Source organism: Melanotaenia boesemani, chromosome 22 (assembly GCF_017639745.1).
Source record: "Melanotaenia boesemani isolate fMelBoe1 chromosome 22, fMelBoe1.pri, whole genome shotgun sequence".
NCBI lineage: Eukaryota > Metazoa > Chordata > Actinopteri > Atheriniformes > Melanotaeniidae > Melanotaenia > Melanotaenia boesemani.
The window spans coordinates 17,006,585-17,030,408 of NC_055703.1; the positions used below are offsets into that span (position 1 = coordinate 17,006,585).

At 37.5% G+C, this 23,824-nt stretch overlaps 1 protein-coding gene across 8 annotated transcripts in view; it reads right to left on the minus strand.

Annotated features, from left to right (window-relative positions):
• The window catches only part of otofa (otoferlin a), an 81,944-nt gene extending 60,468 nt beyond the window's left edge, over positions 1–21,476 (minus strand). For all 8 annotated transcript variants that reach the window (XM_041976231.1, XM_041976237.1, XM_041976234.1 and 5 more), the window contains exons 1-2: positions 21,180–21,476; positions 12,007–12,065 (exon numbers count right to left, since the gene is read on the minus strand). In XM_041976231.1, the coding sequence (XP_041832165.1) occupies positions 12,007–12,065; positions 21,180–21,261 (141 nt within the window). In that variant the 5' untranslated portion in view covers positions 21,262–21,476. The remainder of the gene's footprint in view (positions 1–12,006; positions 12,066–21,179) is intronic.
• Positions 21,477–23,824: the final 2,348 nt, after the last annotated feature.

Below are 23,824 nucleotides of genomic sequence, written 5' to 3' on the forward strand. Positions count from 1 at the left end.
CAAGACAAGCTAAAAGCTCTTTGTGGTTTAAATGCCCACACAGTACAGATAAATGAAATTAGAGCAGCCAATCCCATTACTGTGAATAAGTAGAAATGTTTAGTGTATTTTGACTGTTGGCAACATTTAACAGAGCATCAGTATAACTTCCAATCAAATGGAATCTGACAAAATGTTTGCAAGGTGGGAAAAATAGTATAAACGTCCAACATAAATATGCAAAATATTCAACTTAAGCTGAGCATTTCTTTAATACACATTTATCTTTACTTACAACCCTGTTTTGTGTTGTTATTTGCAGTGTAGAAGTACAACATAAAACTACATACTGTGTTTTGGGAGCACAATCAACTCTAATCAACACGTTCTTTATTTAGCTGCTTTATTTCTTTAACAGATACAACAGACATAATTTTAATCTGCAAACTTTATAGTCTTTAGACAGTAAGAATTAAAATTCAAACATGTGCAGAAGAAAATAGTCATATCGGCTTGATAATCAGATTTGGGTAACTATATCAGGGGCCTATGATATGTTAGAAATTTTCATTCAGAGCCTTAAACTTGCAACCCACTACTAAGAAAACGAGATAAGGCTAACAATTATTAGCAATGCATGCTCATAAAAAAATATTATTCAGTATTTTGTACAAACAAACACTATTATGTTAACAGAGACTGGACAGTATTATGAATTTGAATGTTGTAATAAGATATAAACTGACCAATGTGCCAATAAGCTGATAAAACTGCAGTTATGACAACTTTTTATGCTCAGGTGACTTTTTAGGTTAAAATTTGACTTTGGGGGTATTCCAGTTTATTTTTTTCCCATTGGTAACTCATTCATTCAGTGTTGCCATAATTATCTCAGCAAAACTTGACATGAAAAATGCAGAGTACTGATGAAAAACTTTTTTTTCTTTTTTCTTTTTTTGGTAGGTACAAAAAAAGGGTAACAAATTTGAATACAAATGTAACTATTGACAGTTAGCCTGCTAGTAAATTATAAGTGGTAGACCATTTTTTAGAGTGTATTATAGCCTCAAGGCTGCAGAAAAATGACAAAAGCTAATGGAGTGTGTGAAATTATAATGATACAGATGTGATAAAATCAACACTCTCAGCATGGGGGGAAAGAGTACAAATTTTTATCGCCCTGCACTATTCAGTTGTTTCACTTTCATATATGAGATATTTTAAGATTAAATGGGAATCTTGCCTATTTATAATGTTGAACTCTTTTCAACCAGTTCAGAAGACCAAACTCTCCAAGATACTTGTAAGATAATCATTTGTGCTTCAGGTATTTCTTTTGTTATAAAACTTACCTCTTTGGCTCATAATTACAAACAGATGGACTGACATAGAGAAAAGGGAATGAAAGGAAACCATGACAGCTCCAGCTTCAAGATACCCGTCTAATGGATGTTGCTTTGTGTGCGACTCAAGTAAAAGTGTCACAGACTGATGTAAAACTGCTGCAATCCGCCTATTCTGACATTCAGTCTGACTTTAACATATCACTGATTATGTGGTAATGAAATGTGGAAGATCTGCAAAGCAATCGCTGCACTGCTATAAAAAAGCAAGATCCCACTGTCTTATTTTAGAACTTGATCATGCATGAATGGATCATGAAACCATCCCTGGATTCCACCCTCTAACCCTCCGTAGTGTATGATGCCTAATTGGCAGAGCAAGGCTGCTCATTACAAGTGACATGTATAATCTCAGTAACCACAGGCCTTGAGGCCATAGTGGCGAATCAGAAGGGATAAATGCTGAGATGATCTGAAGAGAAGAAGCTATTACTGCTGTGATCCCATGATCTAGTCTTGCAGTGAATAAAGAGATGACTGGGTCATCCTCAGTTCCCCAGCATATCGTCCTTTGATATCTCATGACTGTTACTATGGACACAGAGGAGAAAAACACCTCCCCTATGATCAATTATGAACAGTATGTTTCATCTTTTACCCTCGCTCCCTAAAAGGGTTAAATCAAATATGGCACACCTAAAGATGGAGAATTCTCCAAGCAGTTAGGACTGTTTACTTTGAGTTTACTGTTTTTTGTGATACTGAGATGATGCAGCCCTTTGCAATCAGATGCAATAAGCTTAAATGCTTTCTTAAAGGATAAAATATGAAAGGAAAGACTGCAGAGATTATACAATATTTGCAAAATAGTTCAAATTTAGAAATTAAGAATATAAACAAATATTAGTTTTTTTATGTACAATGGTATGTATATCTTTTGCAGATTTAATATTTTAGACTGTATATAAGAAATCACTACAATAAACTGTCTAAGCCTGAACTGCTTAGACTATTTTGGGATTGTGGTTCAACAGGGGTTGCTTTACAGACCAAGACATATAGGCTCTTCAACTATTTTTGATTCTGCCTTATGGTCTCTGTCCAGTCTGCCATGGTTGATAAATCTCTGAGAGAGGTGGTCACGGAGCATCCTCATTAGTTGCCTGAACCCTTACAACTAGCTTCTCTCAAAATGGAGAAGTTGGTTTACAATGAGCTGCTCCTGGATATCCAAACTGTTTACCCATTCTCAAAAAGTAAGCCCAGACCCCACAGAGAATATTTCAGGTTTTTGTATTCCAACCTTGTGTTTCAGTCATGCCTCTGCAATCATTGCCCAAACTTTGTGTCAAGAGGAAAAGGCAGGGACATTGACATTCTACTAAATCAATTTTGCCATCTTGTAGCTTCTTCTTCACGGGTGAGATACTGCTGTATGATTCACACAACCTCTGAGTAATTTTACATTCTTCTTTATCATCTCTTGTAAACATGACCTCAGACCTGTGTAAGACTCACCTTGTAGATACTTTTCTGGGAGAGAATCATAGTCTTAGATCTAGATAGAGGTGCTGTTATGCCTTCCAGCTGCTGCAGCAGCTTCACACTGAGCTAAAAACTGCTAAAATGAGTGCTGGATGACCCTGTGTGATGGAGGACAACATAATTCACAAAAAGGAGCAATAATTAACTGTAGTGGAGAACAGGAGCAGCCTTAGCAATGCACGATGTCGATGCTGAACATGTCTAACTGTGAGCATACTTAAGTACGCAGCTTGTTGAATTTAATCGGCCTCTTGACAAACAGGATCAATAACCACTTGTGTGTGTGTGGAGGTAAATATTAGTCATTATCAAAATAAAGCCTTAACAAGTCTCAAACTAAAGAAACTGGGTTGTTTTTTTGTCTGTTTTATTATAGCTGATTAATCGGGGGATGAATATAACAAAGGGCTTACTGTGATACACACAGTCTGTGATACACACCCAAAGAATTTCTTGCATGCATCATTTATCCACACAGATTTACATTTCTATGCAGTTCTCACAAATATCAGCTGTCTGTAGCAACAACTTTGGGTCCAGAGTGAAACTGTTGTGAAAAGTCAAGGTCATGTCAACCATAACTACACATTTTAAGTATAATGCACATTATATGTAGATAAATATCAGCTTCAACATGTGTCCTGTTTGAGTCTCGTCAAATTTGCCCCAAAAACCAATATAAAACCTTTACATTCAACTTAGTTAGGTATATAAAAATGTGTTGGGCTATGTGAGGTAACAGCTGAACAAGAAAGGTTATGAAAAAAATCCCAAAGAATGAATTACTTTTAAAATGTTCAGTTCTCTTTCATAAAACATATTTCTTTGACTTCCTTGCATTCAAAGGGAAAAACGAAGCCAAAACCAATCTGTATCAGCTATCAGATATTATCTTTCATTTATTAACTTGTTATTTCTAACCATTAAACATGTCAAACCCTCAAGGATCACAATCATGTCTCATTTAAAAGCTGTGATTGGCTGGAAGTTGAGGGGAGTGTTCTGCACATTATTAGTGTACATAGGCTAGCGTGGTCAAAAATATGGTTACGACCAAAAGAACCCTTTATTATTTGAGCAACCAGAAAAGGAAGCATATGAAGTGTTTGTTATATGGCCACTCACAGCACACAACAAACAAACAATGCTGCTGTCCATGGTGCTGAAAGAAACAGAGCAGACCACCTGTGTCATTTGGAAGATTTAATTAATTAAATGAAATAAAGAAAGAAAGAAACACCACTGACAAAGTAATGCTATTCTTTATTCAAGAAACATCAGGAAACTTATTGAAATATTAAATGTAACCAGAAAGTGGACTGTTTTTAGGGCTTCCCCTTAAAGTATCAGCTGTTTAGGGAAGCTCCTCTGCCTTTCAGGGGAGCTGAAAAAGGCTGAGAAAGGCTCCCTTAGCTCCCCCATAATTCAAACTCTGTGCCCACAGCAGCCTGTGTCTCCCTGTTAATAACCTGACACAACACCAGATCAGGCTTTGCCATTCAGAATGCTACGATAGTTTTAAGTTTAAATATACTGTGACCATGATCATGATGGATCATTTGCTGATTTTTTAGGTGCCCCCTTGGCTCTTGGTGACACTGTTTCTATTTTTTCAACATTGTCCCAAAATTTCCCATCACCAGGAAATTCACAATGACTATCATCAGCTTCTGTTTTTCTGTTTGGATTTAACCAGCTTATATATGAAAACTAACACGTAAGGGTTTTCAGAAGTTTCAATGTATGTTTTATTTCTCTTTTCTTCAGTGAGGAAAGTCCAATTGAATTGTAAGATCTCTCATTCCAGGGAGTCCTGGAATTTTTTGTAATATTTTTTACGGCACCAACTTGCCATGAACTGCATATAAAAAAATAAGCCTATTTAGCTAAATGAACTGAAGTAGTCTTGTTAATTAACATGCATCAGCCATTTCTAACTTTTATTTACTAAGCTATTACAAACAGGCTGTAGTCCTATTCTCTTTTTTTTTTTTTTTTTTGCTTTACTGTCTTGCACACTATGTCTGTGCATCTGTGTTTGACTACAAAGATCAAACGGCATCAGTGATAAGCTGGCTCCGCTTAAGAGCTCAAGTTTGTCACATTTACTGACAGCACTGCCCACCCTCCTCCCCATCCACGCCCCACCACCACCACCTACCCGGCCTCAATTTACTTTTTCCAATTGAACTTCCATCCTGCTCTGTTTCCATTCCAACTGTTTCCCAGGTGTCACTTTCTCTCCATGCTTCAATGTTTCTTTGTCCAAATCTAACTTGTCATGGGTGCAACCTTGTTGTCATTAGTTATGCAGGAGTCTGTTATTTATCCACCAATGACTACTTACCAGTGATAGTCAGAATGTGTTTTGCTATCTTAATTATTTATTGCATCAATGTAGTGCTAAAAAAAGCAGAAACAAGCTAGATAGAAGGTACAATAATGAAAAAACTCACAATTAATATATTTTTTAAATGAATAACTCAAGTTTAAACTGAACTCTTTATGCTCTTAAAACTGTGCAAATAAGTATAAGAATTTCTTAATAAAATTAAAACAGTTTGAGTTAACAAAAGTTAACTTATTTTTGCTTCAAGAGGCTTCCTTTTTCTTTTATAAACATTATTATTACAGTCATTCAAATATTTCATATAATTGAAACTGTATAATTATAATTTCACATAACTGTTAAACAACAGCCTTAACACTGCAGGAAATAAAATTAATTCGAAAATTAGGAGAAATAGTTGGAGAGGACTATGGGACTATGTCTTCTCCAGTAATAGAAATGGTCTCATACCAGCCAAAGAAAGAAACAGACGTGGACAAATTTAATTCTATTATTATTTTCTATTATTATTGTAAAACATAAAAATCCTGTTTGGCCTAGATTTCTACATTAAGCTGTTAACTTAAGTCAGAAACCCACTCAGACATGCGATATGTGTTATTAAACAGTGGGCACTGCTTCTTACATTAAATGGAACATTTATCTTATCCACTCATGCGTTGCCTAGACTACTAAGTTATAACTTTTGGTTCATAATTTGAATTATCTTCTCCTCTTAGCTCCTGTACCGGTGTTTATTCCTTAAGGGAGGCTCACATTTAGGAGTAATGAGCTGATGCACTTGGGCACACACTGACAAACACATTAAATGTACCTTTTTCCTGAGGATTAACAACAACAAAATAAACTGTTTTTTTTTCTTCTAAAAGTTAAGTTGGATATCTGTTTGTGCAGATGTTCATATTATATGCAGATGGTATAACGTTCTTTTGTACTAGCGAATATTTCAAATATAAGCCTCGTTCCAACTTTCAAACATGGCAAAGAAAATATTCAGCTCAGGTTATCATTTATTCATAATCCAGGGCACGTGGGAAAGCACATCCTTGGAGCAGCCCTGAGTGCTGAAAATGAGTTAGGTTCACTTCAGAGTCTTTATTCAGCACTGGCAATATTCCAGCTTGTGCTCTGTCCTGAGGCAAACACTATTTTATTTTCTCTCTGTACAGGTGGACTGGGCAGTCAGTGAAGCAGCAGCTGAAATATGACCTCCAGGGGTGGACCATCTTAATGCATGAAGTTATACTTTAAGAGTTTGATATGCTCTGCTGATTTATGGGATATGACCTCAGTTTATTAGTTTAAAAACCTCACTGATAGTGATACAATGTAAGTCTGATATGAACCAGATAGCTTCCCAAACATGATTATCCACATGATCTGGGAAGTGGTTTGAAAATGAGCTCACCCACTGGCTTTGATTACCCACAAAATTCCCACAAGTTCAGGGAGCCGCTCAGGCTAAAGACGCTTTGAGTATAAGTTCTGCTACAGAGCCTCAGAGACGTCAACATCAGTTTCCGGCAAATTCCTAAAATATTAACATTCATTTAACAAAATTCTATTGCAATAATGTCTCCTGTAAATACTAATGTGATGTTGGTGGATAGAAAGTCCACAGACTGAGGGGTAAAAGTAGATCAAAACTTCAGACTCCGGAACAAAAGAGCAGTTTTTTTCCTCATTACTGCTGATTAACATTGATTTCTTTTAACAATTGCTGAACTCACTCACTTATCTCTGCTCCTCAGAATCACTTCCTTATTGTGGTCCAAGAGTTTGAGAACTCCTGCGACCCTGAGGGTTGTTTTGTCAGAGCCATTAGCCGCTTGTCCTCCAAGGCAAACTAGTCATAAGAGAGGGGTTAAAAAGATTTATGAACCTCAATGGAACGGCTCCAGAATGCAAAGACCCCTAGAGCCAGGTCTGGGCAAGCACATGGTGGTCAAGCCATGGCTCCTGGGACTCAGTCCGGCCAAAAAATGCAACATGATATCACCTACACATGGGCTCACCATCTGTGGGGTGGAAAACCAAGGTCAGGTGCAGTGTGAGCTGGATGGCAATGGTGGGAGCCTGGGTGTGCCAATTCCCAGCGTCATAAACACTTCATCTGGCCAAGATCTTCAGCTGGCACAGAGGAAGGTTGCAGCTGAGTGTGAAGTGGTCAGGATGAAGGTCAGCCCCTCTCAGTCTGCTGACCTTCTTAACCAGGTGGAGTGCGTTGCATCAAGTGGATGAGTTTAAGTATCTCAGGATCTTGTTCTCAAGTAATGGGAGGATGGACTGGCTATGGACTGACAGGTTGGGGCTTCTTTAGCCATCATGAGGATGCTGCACCATTCTGCTCTGGTGAATTTATGTTCCAACCTATGGCCATGAGATTTGAACAGTGACCAAAAGAATAAGACATAAGCAGCTGAAATTACCTTCCTTTGGAAAGTAGCCTGGGCTCAGCCTGAGAAACTGGGTTAGGAACTTGTCATAGAACTTGGCATAGAGATTCTGCTCCTTCACATCTAAAATTGTCAACTGAGGTGGTTCAGGTATTTGATTAGGATGCCTCCTAGTCATCTCCCCCTGGAGGTTTTCCACACACATTCTACTGAGGAGACCCTGGGGCAAACCCAGGACTCACTGAAGGGGTTATATGACCCTGCTGGCCTGGGAATGCCTTAAAATACCCCAGGAGAAGCTGGAGAGTATCGTACGGGTGTCTGAGTCTCCATCCGGAAACTAAGCTGAAAAAAATGGATATAATGGAAAAAATGGAAATGGATGGGCAAAGTTATCTGCAATACACAGCATATCCCCTACAGAGCTCTGGTGTTCACAGCATGGAATAAGTCTGCAGCTTCATAACATTAACATTTGTCACACTGCACATTCAAGGCAGGTCTGTTGGGTCTTTATTGCTACAGTGTGTAGATGTATTCATGTCTGAGCCAGCAACAGGCTCATCACAGACGTGTGTGAGTGTAAAGAAAACTTGGCGTTGCAGAAGAAGGACAGTCTGTTGCAGACACAACACTTGAGACTGATCTGACACTGACATGGTAGTAAAATTCTCACACAGATACGGCTCTAGGCGTAGGTGATCAATGGGAACATAGCAAAGACGTCTCCACTTTAAGAGGACATTTAAAAAAGCTGTCAAGTTTGCTAAAATGCTTGAAACAGCTTTACATGTACCTTGTTAAAATGCACTCAATTCCTGCAATGAAATTCAACTTTGAAACTCATTAACATGTATGCATAAAACATGTGAAACAGCCTTACATGCATCTTGTTAAAATGCACTTAACTCTTATAAGACGCTTGCAGTGAAGATCAAGTTTAAACTTATTAACATATATTTGTGAGTTTTTTTTTTAATGACAAATCATGAGTGAATTATTATTAGACAACAACGATGAGCTTTCTTCCTCGGGACTCCAATATGTCAAAATCTGATTCAGAAAGCCAGAATTTCTAAAGTAAAATTAAGAAACCAGTCCCTGGCTTTCAGCATAAAGGATTGTGTTCGTTTTCTAATGTTGTAAACTTGATAAAATACTATACTGATACATTAACCAGAAGATCCTGTACAATTTACTGTTGCTCTTCTTAAGAACAGATCCAAGTCTCTTAGTTTTAACTGTATTCAGTAGAGCGTTTATATTTAGTTTGAAGGGGGTACAGGAAGAGCAGCTGAAGCCTAGAGATGGAGATTGTAGCTGAGGTGAATTTACATATTCACTGAAATTTGCATATTTGACTAGGCTAAGAGTATAGTTTCTTTATGGCCGATTAAAGACACAAAGGTAGTATTTTCTTTGAAAAATTGATTTTTATGAATGTTTAACTATGGTGAACACAGGAGTTTTTAGGGGTTTAGTCAAGTTACAAGAGAGAAAGAATGAACTGAATGTCAGAATTTTTCTTACTGCCTTTTGTGATCTGCATGTATGCAGGCCTACTAAATCCCTTATGTGAAATGGGCATCCAAGCAGTAAGTACACAACATCCTGAAAAGCCATGAAAAAGTAATATGATTCAAACTGGAGTTACATAATCCCAAGACTCCCATTAAGAAGTCAGATAGTGCAGTCACCAAACTGTAAGGCTGCACTAGCTGGAAGCCACAGCTTATATTATATTTGTATAATCATTCCTTATGTCTTCTTTGCATAATTTAAATTTCTTGACACCTTGTCTGTGAACCAAACACATGAGCTGTATTTAAATTTTTACATGTGTCCTCATGTAGGTATTTCTGCAGAAACACAACTGAACCCTGTGGCCACATACAGTGCAGGACTCTTTGTTCTCTGCTCCAGTTATGTCTAACTTATAAGGGGGAAGCCCTAGTGTTCTGCAGCAAAAAGCCCCACCATGCAATGAATTATGAATACAGATTCCCCATCCAGTCTATCCGCATTCTAGTTCAAAGGCATTCTGCTAGTCCATGCATAAAGCAACGAGACACACAACTTTATGCTAATGGCCCTCGACTCCAGGGACTGGATTGAGCTTACTGAGCCATGCAAACGTTCCAGAAATAAGGACGAGGACAACAATGAGGAGGATGTGAGAAGGAATTGCTCCAACATTTGTAGGGGTCAAGAAAAGAGTACGATTGGGCACCAGCAACACACAACACATACATACACAAAGCCTAGATACTGTTGGAGTTGTCCCAAGGGAACGCTGAACATTTCCTTGATGCTGAGTGATGCTAATGACCTCTCTGGCATTACAGGGCTGGGATGCAAGAATAGAGTGAAACTGTCAAAGGAGATTATAGTGCAAGGTACTCAACTCCATACCCTCTACTGTAGCAAGGCATCAGTAATATATTCCACAATTATAAATATTTCTGACACATTTCTCTTTTTGTCTGGTATTCTGTCATGCATTTCTTCCACTCTACAAAAACAACCTTTATTTGGCAGGGACTGTATATGTGCGTGTTTGTCTTTGTATGTGTGTGTGACTCTCTGAGTGTGTACAGTCATTTAGCTATTTTCCTGATTGGAATGAAAACAAAAGAGCTGGTTATCACTAAAGGAAGCAGCACTCTGCTTGTGAGCCCATCAAAAGGAAAACATTTTTTCTCTGCAAAAGCCAGCAACTAAGACACAAAGAAAGAGTGTGTGTGTGTGTGTGTGTGTGTGGGGGGGGGGGGGGGGGGGGGGGGGGGGGGCTGTACTTAAAGCTCCTTTTTGAAAGTATTGAATGCATTTGAGGTGCTCTGCTTTTTGTTTTTCGCATTTCATTCCCTGGCTTTACCCTTTTACCTTCTGTCTCTTCTGCTTATGCAGATTTTCTGTTGCACATTTCTCTTGATCCCCAACCTTCATCTTTTCCCTGTTTCCTCATTTCTGTTTTCATTTGTGACTCTTCACATTTCAATTCATCCTATTACACTGGTTTCTCAGTGTCACAGGAGCTTATGGGAATCCAACTGGGAACATTTCCCACAATCTTACAACAGCCAGGGTGAAATGAGACAGACCGACTAGCAGCAGAGTGGCTCAAAGTAACAGATGTGTGCTGTTGCTGAGAATAATGCAATTTGCAGGAGTAAAAGTGAAGCGGTGAAAGAGTTCATCTCCACTAAACTTTCCTTGAGCTCAACTTCTAGGTCTAAAAAGAGAACTATTTAAGCTTTCAGCTCTTTTTAACAGCAGCAGTGGACGCTGAAGTTCTTAATTTGATCACAACAGTGAAATGCATGGGTGGAGATCACTTCCTCTCAGACACTGATAGGTCATAAGTGGACCAGAGAGAATGGTTAGGAGATGCTTGGCAGGTCTTTAGCCATTTGCAACTGAGAACCAATACAATTTTTCAGTCCAAACAGTAATGAGGTGACAGTCTTAATTCACTGAAATCTTAATGGGGGGCAGCAGCACAAAAGAAGTCTCATTGAGTATTTCTCATGGCTTATAATGTTCTCTTCTGGTTAAAATTAGAATCTCTGAAATGTTTTTGTTGGATGTAAATTTGAATGTTTTGCTGCACTAAAGCATTCTTGTACACCAGTACTGAAAAAAAATAACACATAAGAAATATTTCTTTGTATGTCACAAAATATTGATCCGGAGATTTTGGGACTTCAAAGTTTTACTCATGAGGTTAGACAATGAATTTGGAGCAATAGTTTATCAGATGCCATAGAATTCAATCATCAAGTTTATCTATCCGTCCATTTTCAATATCACTTAGTCCAATGCAGAGTCGCAGATTTGGCAGGAGGCAGGGTACAGACCACCAGTCCATCGCAGGGCCAACACATCGAGGCAAACAACCCCTCACACTCAAAATTTATAGTGACTAGTGAACCTAACATGCAAACTCTACACAGAAACCTGAAGAATCCTGCTCCTGAAGAATTTCACAAGGATTTTTTGTTGTAAGGTCATCAATTAAATTATTTGTCAGCTTTAACTTCTGACAGCAATTTAAAACAAGTCTAACAGTCTCCTTCTGTTATGATAAGATGATTTAATTCAATTTATTTGAACATGATATAAAAAAAGTTTTTTACTTGCAAAAGACACTGAAGATAGACTTGAAATTGATGTCTGTATTTAAAAAGAAACAACAGAAACCGCAGTGATGCTGTTCCATTAATAGGGATACTTAATAGATTCCAAATAAACCACAGGCTTCATTGTGTCTGCTAATTATTGACTTTCCACTGCAGTTCATTAACAAAATGTGCAACCTATATTGAAATCAGCTTGTTCTTATCAGATAACTGCTAAGTGGTGATTGTGTGGTAGAGGAAAAAAAGACACTGACCTCATTAAAATGAGCCACGTCCTCACAGTTTTCTGCTACTCGACTGTAGAAAGGCAGACCTGCAAGATGAGGAGGAATTAAGGGGTTAAAGACAGTTCAATTGATGGCAATGGTCACTGCCATCTCAGTTTGAGTTGGTAGACTCTACAGCTCAAGAAAAAACTGTGAATTACAGTGTTTTACCTGCTTGTTTAAGACTGAGATTTTAGTTCCAGTCACAAAAACTAAGAAAAGTCAAATATTGTTGAGTTTTTAGATTTTCAGCTCAATGAGGAACAACATGACTTTACTGATTCATCATTAAAAGCTTAACATATACCCAACAATGGAGAATATGTGCAACAAGAAAAACTTAATTTATGTATGAGGAGCTATTGCTAACAGGTACATTTTCAAACTGAACAAAATGCTTCAGATTTTTGTGCAACTAAATCTGATATGTTTTAACATCTCTCATGATTTCTACTCAATTATTCTTTAAGTTCCATTAATTTTGGAAGTAATTTTGCTATATTTTAATTATGCTTTAGGCAAAATGTTTGGACTAAAACACACAAAATGTAGTTTTTTTTTCATTTTCTTAGTTCATTCATCATTTATACATTTTATTTATAAAACTTTCTACTCAGACAGAGATACTAACTAAAATTCAATTTATCCACTGATATTTTAGGTTAAAAACAGGAAGTTTTATAGTGTTTTAAAGGCTTTTCTACTTTTTTTATTTTTCTGAGTCTACTTGCAGGTGGCAGCTCTATTAACCATGGGTGGAGCTAGAGGGGTGGCCTGGGTGGCACTGCTGAAATCTGACTGGACACCCCTGGTGCCATCTCAGGTGATTGACAGTAAATTTTAAACTAGTTTCCTAATTAGACATTATGTAGAAATACTGGTATTTGGCTTGTGACATGGTAGCACTACATTAGTTTTAAGATAATGCAGGAAACCATGTCATATTTAGTTTTAAATGAGTGTTTTAAGGGACTACACATCAGCTCAGTTAATCAAGATTTTCACATTGGAGATGAAAATAAACTATAAAGAATGTTTAAAGATTTAAATATTACTTATTCAAGTTACTTATCGCGGACTAAGCTAAAGCTACATGATCACTTCAATCAATAGTTGATTTTAAGTAAACTATGGCAAGAAAATGTGGACAATTATAACCTGCAATCAGTCTTATTTTGTACAGGAAGCTACAAGATTAAAGAGAAAAGGGTGATATGCTGCCCACCCTCTGGCAAACATATGTATAAAAGTCTAGCTGCTATAAACTCTTTCCCTCTTCATCCATCAAGAGGCAAAACCCAGAGACTCAGATGATGATCATCTAATTAGAGTCCCTTTTTTCTAATTCTAATATCCATAACTGCACACATCTGGCTTTTTAAAGAAGATAATGTATCACACACTTGAAAGTTTAGAAACTTCCCAGCTCTTTTTTTAACTATATGGATTACTTTTGCTGAAGGCAGTTTACATAGAAACTGATAAAAAAAAACAACAGAATATATTTTTGGAGCTCATTGTTGTCCTTGTCAGCAGATCTGTATCAGGAAATTTTCTCTCTCATGTTATCAGATGGGTCAGTTTACACCACAGCTGCAGTCCTCGTGGGCAATGGTTTTGCAATAGATGGTTCAGTTAATTAAAATTTATAGCTCTGGTGAGCAAAACTCATTTTCTTCCCCTGATTATTAAACATTTCAGGTATATCCAAATTTATCTTGTGACCTTTAAAGTTGGCCCAACTCCCTCTGTAAGGTTTGAACTTCTGAACTAAATGACTAAACTGCTTATTGCGTTGTAATAACTGGTCCACCCGACCAGCTACAACAATAAAATGCCACTTACACACTTATACATCAGAAAATAAACAGATTACACTGAAAAAAATCATTTACCCATCTCATTTCTGATTTTTCTTGTAAAAAAAAAGCACCTTATTCTTTATTATTGGAGTACATTTAGCTGCCTTTTCAACAACTTTATATATGTACAAGAACTCACAGAGGCATTTAGCAAAATTTAAATGGGCTTATTGTCATCAAACATCTGTTTGTTTGTAATAAACAACAGCATAAAGAGAAATGAATGACTTAAGTACCTGATAAACAGTCAAATGAAATAGCTGGGGAGCCACAGGCGATGTGAGAGAAATTAAAGAGCTGCTGTGTGACTCACTATGCGACAGAACAGAACCAGAGAAACCGACTGCAGCTAACTTTAAAGAATAGAGATCAAAATCAGATATGTTCAGCACTTAAAAACAACACAAGTACAGAATAATCTCATTTAAGGCAACACTAATCTGTTGCTGTAGTGTTAATCGGCTCAGTGCACGGTAACCTGACTTACTGGGATGCGCATGTTGTGCTCACCTGGTTGCTTTGAGGCACACATTGGATCACTCCAGCTTTGTGTGTTTGTTTTGTGTGTCTAAGGCTCTGTGTGGGTGCATATGGCCACATCAGTTATACAATACATAAACACACATAGATCTACAACTTTAATAAAGTCTCTGTCAGTTTGGCTTTGATAATAAGTTTGAATAATGTGTTTTTGCCCAGCTATGGCAATATTACTGCCATCATGTTCTGAAGCATCTTTTTGTCATATTCTGCCTTATTAAACTTCACTTTCACATTTTAACCACAGGGGGAACCATTTCTGATTCTTTCTGCAAGCATTCCAGTCTCCTTTCCCATCACTCCTACACTGCACAGCCTTATAAAACATATCCCTTTGAAGTAGTTTTTAGCTAAATGAACACCACTTCAATGTCAGAGTGGGAGAGAGAGACAAAAAGAGAGAGACAACATTCCCTCCTACATTATTGATAACAGTGGCACTGCTGTCATACCAGTGTTTTCATCCAACAAGAGATGTGGGCTTAGAGAAAGAGATCATATGGGGCTTATGTAAGGCGCTCCACACCAAGCTAAAACATTCTGTTAATCAGTTTGGATTTTGGCCTTGATGAAACTAGCAATGGAGGTAAGGAGAACACTAAAATAACTGGCCTCAGAGAAAGAAAAAGAAAAAAAACGCAGTTTCGATTTCAAGCAGACAGAAACAAAAGTACATGAAGAGGAAGATGGAGAACACCGTCAGCCGTTCAAAACAACGTAGATGAGCTTTTCTTCAGTTTTACATTTCTTATCTTTGTATGAAAAAGAAAAAAAACTCATATTAAACCAAATCATTGAAGTAATTTGTTGGTATTTCCCTGCCTGCCTCCATGTGCTTCTCTTCATTGTTGCTACACACTTTGATTTCATTTTTGCATGTGTCCGAAAATGAAACAGGGTTTAAATGTCCAAAATACAATCTGAAACTAAACATAATACATGATTTAGCAAAGGATGAACATTAATAAGTACAACAGTGAAGAAAAGGGACTTAAATTGCATTTGCAGTATCCAGTGATTTGCATAAAGTCCCGTTTCAGGCCTTTAAATAAATCAAGCTGTCCAAGCAGCAATGCGGACGTCTGAATGTTAACACAAGGTTTGAAAAGTGTTGAGGCAGAAAGTGAGAGTTTAATGGAAAGTAATCAAACAGTCACAGTTTTTTTTTCCCAATAATTATTTTACACAGTATTGCAGACTTAATTTTGCTTGTGGTCCTGCAGGCTACAATCAGTCAGTGAGCAACGCGAACTGGAGCGCTGTTCTTTGATAAAACCAAGAGCTACAGATAACAGCAGGAATTCATCAAAGGCTTGTCAGTAAATCAATTAATTTTTGATGGCTTGTCTTTAAGGCAAACTTGCCCCATTGATTATCTCCACTGTCAAAAAATAATGAAACAGTTTTAGTCTGTCAGTAGCAGGAACGCTGCAGTCTTCTTCACATTTTGCATTATGTCTTCACTGCAGTTGACTGCAGCTTTCATCTCCTGAAAGGTGATTCTGAATTATATGAGTGTGTAAAGCAAAATTCTGTATAACATGAAGTAGCAATAAAAAAGAGGAACACTTTGTAATTAAACAATTTAAATTTAAAATTAAAGTTATAATTTTGGTGAAACTGATATTATAATTATAATAATAGTCATAATTCTGAAAAAAACATGACCTACTTTTATTTGGTAAAAGTATGTGAATCTCTCAGTAAATATAACATTAAAGATAAGCCAGGAGATAGTGGAGCTGGAGGACAGATTCACTAGTTCATTGAGCTGTCTAGCTAGAAGAAGCATGATGAAAAGACTCAAACTGTGCAGAACAAAAGTCTCCAATGACTCCAGTTTGATTTGCACTCGGTCACAAATGGGCTGTAAAGTAATATTAGAAGACACCACTCTTTGATCCCAGCTCATTTACCGCCACCAGAGTCCAGAGATCCTGTCTGGTCCCTACTTTCATCAAGACCTTGCTTAGCATGATGTCCCATTGGAATCTAACTGTCAAATATTTTTATGTCTTGGGATCCCTCTGAATGAGCTCGAAGAAGTGGTCAGGGCTTCTCTGTTTAAGCTGCTGCCCCCATAACCTAACTTCATAATGGATGGATGGATGAATTTTTAAATTCTGTGCTTTAATTTATTGTTGTAATTCACTTCCAATTCATCTGCTCTTTTTGGACTGAAAGTTAGAAATAAAATGTAACACTACTTTCGAAGTAAAAAAGGGGCCATACATCACAATTTGAAAACATGATTCCTGAAGTGAGGTAGGGTGGAGACACCATCATAGTTTGCCCTGTTGCTTAAGAGTCTGGACAGCTTGTCATTACCCTGGGGAAATTAAACTTCCAAGTTAACTAAAGTCTCTGCCAGCTGAAGCGCAGTTGAAGCAGCAGGTGAATGACTCTAAACATCTAAAGTACAAATTCTTTGCAGAACAGATTGGCAAAAAAAAAAAAAAAAGAAAAAGTCTATTGGGCCAAGCAGTGCTGAAGGTTTAACGTAAAGAATAACAACTCCCACCACCCTGACATTCATGAGGGCAGGGGGCGGGTTGGTTTTCCTGGCAGATTTCTTCCTCTCCAGACAGGAAACTTTTAGATCTGAAAAAGCACAGGAAACTTCTGACAAGCTAACGGGGAAAACATGACTCCAAAATCCACAGCAGAGGAAAAGAGACCAACAAATACAATGGAAAGACAAAGCATTACCACACAATTTAAAACAATCCTGGATTTGGAATGTACTAAAACGACTAACTTAATTTTATTTTATTTTGTTCACCTAAGAAATAAATAAATTTGAGTTCAGGAAAACAAATACAGGAGATGTGATGAAAAACAGGAGAACGATGTTAAAATGGAAATTAAGTTTCCCCATTTGTAGAAAATCATCTAAGACGGCTGCTGTAGAAATTAACAAAATATTTCAAATAATGTGAGATAATTAAAATAATCATGAGATTACAAGAAGGCAAGTGACAACAATTAGGAGGGACAGAAAAAAATAATAATGGTTAAAAAAAATTACTTAAAATAAGAATCTTGCATGTAACATAACATAAATCCAGTGAAGCACATGGTAATTTAAAAATTCTTTAAATGCTACTGAGTCAAAACCTAGATTGTAAAAATATTTCCAGATGAAGGCTGTCTAAATTAGACACCAACAGAAACACAGTTTTATTACAGTTTGCTGTTATTAACCTTTATTGTTATTACACACTGCACCTTTAAACAAAATTTTAATTGTTACAAATGAGTTGTTGGTTAATTTGCTTATAGGGAAATGTGTTAGCTCCTGCATGAGTCGGTGAGGCACAAAGTGGAACTAGCTCAGCACCCAGGGTAGGCAGACGGTTAACAACAATGCTGAGGAATAAAGTGAAGTATCGGCTACAGAGCCACACATTCAAGAGTTAGTAAGGGTCAAAAATAAATCCAAAACAAGAAACCTTGCACCTAAATGCCCCTGGTGGTCAGAAGCAGGACTCAAATTGAATTATGTTGTTGATCCATAACCAAGGGATGTGTAAATACACAACTATAAAGTAGTTATATCACCTTAAAGAATTAAAAATGTTATTGGTTTTTACTTATTCCTCCTGCTTTGGCCAAATCCACTGTTAATGGTGCTGCTCTGTATCCTGTGACCCATGTAATTGTGGAATCTGGGGATATCAGCCAGTCTATTTTGGCCAACAGAAACATTTCATTTACTGAAGGTCTACAACCCCATCCCCTCTGAGCCAGAGTCAAGTAAGAGGCTATTAAGAGCGATCAAGTCCATAGGGGGAGTTGTGATAGACTAAAGGGTCCAACACAGACTCTTCACCCAGAAGAATGGGTTGTGTCCACTGAAGAGCAAAAAAATACATGTTGGCTTACAAACTGTGTCGGGTTTTGTGTGTGTGTGTGTGTCTTTACTTCTTTAATTTGACTTTAGCAGTTTGGTTTGAGAAAACACTAATTATGAATAAGAAAAGATCATGGTTCAGGTTCATATAGAGACACACAACCACTTGATTATCATTCAATTAATTTAATGAATTAGTTTATTTAAATAACATTTGTAGTATATTTAACCCAAGATATATTGTTTCCCGCCAGCCTTGGAGCATGTGAATAGCTATGTTGGATCTTCTACAATGAGAACAAATAGGCATTCTGACACATTTTATAAACCATAGTCATAATTGATTTTGACAGCTGATGGCAAACATCAGTGCAGTAAAATATATAGAGGGGATCACAGACTTTGACAGCTACAGATGGTCCTGAAGTCCTCTTATACTATAGATGGTGTGAGGACAACTATTCAGATTTGTAATTAGCATTTTTAATGTAAATGGATTACAAGCTTTTGATCAACTGTGGTGTAAATTTGCAAAGGTGTCCAAGCCATCGAGACTGTGTCCTTTGGAGGCATCTTTTTGTGTTACTATCTTTGGTAAATCTGTGATGGCATGAAAAATGCAAATAAAAATTCTTAGTGCTTTTATATATTTACTGACATACCTCAACACTGAAGATGGGATGTGTGTGTTCTTTGACATGTACATGAACCTTTACCCCTATTTAACTTTAAATAAAGCCTTCAGCCAAAATGTTAATAACTGGCCTCACATGTGGAAATCCACAATCTGACTCTAATGCATGTCCCCAAAAAGAGTAATCCTAATTCTCTCACATACAACATTGCTTGAGTAATTTGAGATTAAAAACAGATGAACTGAAGCTACTGTGCTGACAGTTGCACCATGGAAAAAAGAGCAAAGCACCACATTTCTGACTTGGATGACACGGTTCATGTAATACCAAGACCCTGGTGAAATTGCTGCAGCACAGAGCTCAACACTCAGTTTCTCCAACACACACAAACACAGAGCAGAAGAGCTGATAACAAGGTGGAGGTGTTTCTTGTAAAATCCTTCACAATCGAGTTACCGACAGATCAGAGAGCAGTCGAGACTGAACACCTGTCAGAGGACTGATCGCTGTCCAAGGTTCTGAAACACAGACACACACACACACACACACACACACACACACACACACACACACACACACGCACACCTCCATCTTCCTGTATCTGTGTGTCTCACATAATACCTGAGTTAGCTGTGCTGCTAACATTAAGAAACATGAATGAATCTATGATGATGGAACATTTTCCATTGCTTTTCTTACCGTGTTTACTCTGAGCTTCAGCGCTGGCCAAAGGTTATAATAATCATAATCTCTACAGTCACTGGCCACTTTATGAGGTGCACCTCGCTAGTACTGGGTTGGACCTCCTTTTACTTCCAGAACTGTCTTAATTCTTAATTGCATAGATTCGACAAGGAGTTAGAACATTCTTTAAAGATTTAGGTCGAAATTGACATTATAGCTTCACACACCTGCTGCAACTTTGTCCACTGCCCAGCCATGATGCAAAACTCCTGTTTCACCACATATCGAAGCTGCATTATTGACATAACTAGAGATGATTTGAGTTTTGAGATATGGTGCATTATTATGCTGAAGGTACTTTGTGGTCATAAAGGTATGGACATTGGGCAACAACAATATTAAGCTAGGCTGTGGTGTTTAAACAAAATCATCCAGAATTGGACAATAGAAGACAGATGGGCTACAGCATAGTCAATTAAATATTGTCCAGTTTTGGTAGTCTGTGTAAATTGTAGCCTCACTATCCTGTTGTCATCTCCAACCAGTCTTCCCATTCTCCTCAATTTATAAATTCTCTCGTTGTAAACCTTAGAAATGATTGTGTCTGAAAATCCCAATACATCTCAATCTCAGCTATTTCTGAAATACTTAGATCAGCTGTCTGGCTCCAACAACCATACCAAGTTAACTTAAATTCATTTTTACCCTAATGCTTAGTTTGAACTTTAGCAAGTCACCTTGAGCATGTCTACATGCTGCATTGAGCTGATACCATGTGATTGGCTGATTAGCTATTTCTGTTAAGAAGCAATGGAACAGGTGTGCCTCATTATGTAACAGTGAGTGTATATAAGGTAAAAACTGCCAAAGAGGCAGTATATTGGCAATTACCAAAAGACATGTGGTAAAGAAGAACACCTGAATCAATCCTTAATAACTTGCATCATCTTAGTCAACACTGAAAAGATTCAAAGGTAAAACTACATAAAAGCAAATGGGAATGGGGGATCTAATAAAATATCCCGATATTTCAGTGTGTGTGTGCGTGTATGTGGTTATATAACTTAAATTCTATTATTTATATTTAAAGCTCCCATTTTACATAACGGTGTTGCATTGACAACACTGTAAGGCTCCTTTTCTGTAGTGCTTGAAATTATTTCAATATTTTTTTAAATATAAAAATAATAGAAGTTTATTTACTAATTTTAAATAATTCAAATTAAAACTGAGTGTATGGTAACGCAAATGGGAAGGGAAAATGGATGGGCTTGCATTTCAGCTGAAAATATGGGTCTAGTTGTCCGGTGTAATTTCTACAGACTAAGCATTTGTTATGTTCTGTAACTAAACTGTTCTGTTCTCCTTCTTCTTTACTTAAAGAACATCTGTTCGGTTTTCTGTCATTGTGCTTTGAAAAATTAGCGCGCACTCGGCGTTTTGATGTCCACTGAACCAAAAGTGGTTCCCTCTAACTTTTTGTCCAGCCAGAATGGCTCGTTATTATCACATTTTTTGGTTAAACAAATAGTTTTTTTAAAGCACAAGCTTCAACAGAAACGTTTCGGGTTCATTAAGATGTCTTACCTCTGAATGTAACTTTTGCGATCCTCTCACCTTTCCCACGAAGATGAGCCACCGTCTTCAGGTGAACCACTAAGGCCATCATTAGTCCACGCTGTTCGGGGGGAGTAATTTTACTCCACACAGATAAAACTTAAACCGGTTTGGTGCAATCACTGTTGTTTTAGATGAGCCTCTGCTTGGGTCTGGATTCGCTGTAACCAAAAAAACGCTTTTCTTTCGGGCAGCATGAGGATACTTAAAATATGCTATTAAAGAGAGAGAGAAAACTATATTAATAGCAGGTCAACATGTTCTACTCCGTGCTGCTGCTTGATCTGTCGCTCATCTCCGGGCTGGCTCTTGGTTTTACTGCTTTCCTGCTCTTTGCGCAGGGAGGGTGGGGGTAGGCTTCAGCTACAGCAAGAGGTGTGTGGATGCTCTGATTGCAGAGGATGAGTCCAGACATGGAATTGGCAGGGAAAGATAGCTGCTTTCTTTTTCTTCCATTGTCTTATGGCTAAATTAGTCTGAATGTTTTAGCGTCATTGTCTTACTTTTCCTAAGATTTGCAGACACAGTGGATGAGGTAAAGTTTCTAAAAAACAGAGAATCATATTCTCCCTTTCGATAATGCTAGAAAGCTATAGCTTTACATTCTCCTATGATATCCTAAAACTGTAGGATCCTGTCATGGTTTTTATACTATATGGTTACCAAGCAACTACTTTTGCCCCATAGCTTTAAATAGCTTTAAATGAATTTAGTGAATATCATGGGGTCAGATGAACATTGCCCCTCTCTGGCTAAGCTGTGGTCTGCTTAAGGGAATGACCATGCTCCAATGAGGATGACTGACTGTCCACATCTTTGCTAGAAAAACAGCAGGTTAGTAACTTAAAAAAGATGAGAATGTTTGGTTTGATGCATGAAAATGCTTGTCATAAAATGTTTTACAATACTTGCCCTTGAATCTTAGAGAGTTTTTCCATTAAACAAAAAGGAAAAATAAGACAGAAAAGACGATTTCTGTTCCCCAAGAACAAAAAATGTGAGCCAGGGAAGTAAATACCAGTAACTTACCAACCCAGTTAGTACCCAATTTCTACACTTTGCTATTGCCCCTTGCTACTAGTGTTTGTTCATGAATTTCTGATGAATTAAATGCTGAGGTTAAATATCTGTGTACATAAAAAAAAACATGCTGGCTAATAAGGGGCTTCTCATCTTTTTCAGCATCTCAGCAGCCATAGTGACACACTCTGTCACCACATCCTGAAAAGATTATAGATATGCCCTATAAGATAAGGGTGAAAGCCTTCCATGCAAGAATATATTGTGTGATAATGTGACATTCGTGGAAATACAGAACTTTAATAATCAAAACAAAAGATTAGGAAATATGTGAACGAACTTGCCTAAAATGAATGAGCTTTCCCTCTTATGTTGGCATTTCTGTTTACTGTACTTCTCTATTTTAGGCTCAGTGTAAGACAGCTAATTAAAGGGTTTCCTCCTCAGCCCTACAAGAGACTCTGAGAGAAAACAAAGAAACCAGCAGGCTGAAAGGGCTGGCTTGCTACACCATCTCTGCAGACAAGAGCTGCAGATATCCTAAGGAGAAGCATCACCAAACAAGTCATTCTGCTTTCCTTATCACACACAAAAACAAGAAAAACAACTTGTGCTTTAAACAGGGTCAGATGTTGACCGATCTTTTTCCTGACAGCACAGTGTTGCAAATTTAATAAACAAACAAACAAAAAGTGTACAGGAAAAAATGGTGATAGAACTGGAGCACTCTCCACTTTAACACTGATTCATACCAACCCTGTAGGACAGCGAGTCTGTCTTGATATAGCTAATAAAGAGAGATGGCCTATTTCATCAGCATCTTGTCTCCTCACTTGGGACAATCAGTAGGACCTGTCGTAAACATCCTCAGGCATGCGTATAACAAGACAGAGCACTCTGTGATTCTGTACATCGAGCTGGCTGGAGGAGCAATCCAGTCCTTTCACTGTCTGTCTTTGGATGTGTATGTGAATCTGTGACAGCGTGCTCTTCCTCTAGTTTGCAGAGAGACTGAGAGATAACCATCTCCTTCAATGGGAGTTTTTAGTTTAAAAATGCATGACCGTTTTGTGCTGACTCATGCACTATTTAAACTTGCTGCAGTGTTGTGTGTTTCTTTACATGGGTGCTGAGAAAAATTCAGGACTATAATGACTTCTTTGAATTCAAGGTTCCCCCCTGTGTGTGTAAAACAGGTCAACAGTAATAATAACTTGTTTTATAAATAATTTGAATTTAATTTAGATATATGGATCTTTATTGATTTCAGTTTTTCTTACAATCCCGCTCTTGAGCTGCAGCATAAATAAAGATGGAAAATGTTTAGATGTTTAAGACAATGCAGTTCATGTACCACATAAAGGTTTCACTTAAAAAGCAGTATACTTAACTGTGATGTTTGCACAGGAATTTCGGTACCTCTGGAAATCTGCATCTAAGCAAATGCCTTATCATGCAGTTAAGTGAACCGGGCCATAAGTATTATAAGTTAATATATTCATGTTAAGATATCACATACTTTCTCCTAGTGAGTACATTTTGAAAGTCCTGTCCCTACATGACATCACACTTATTTGTGAGATAAATGAGGAACA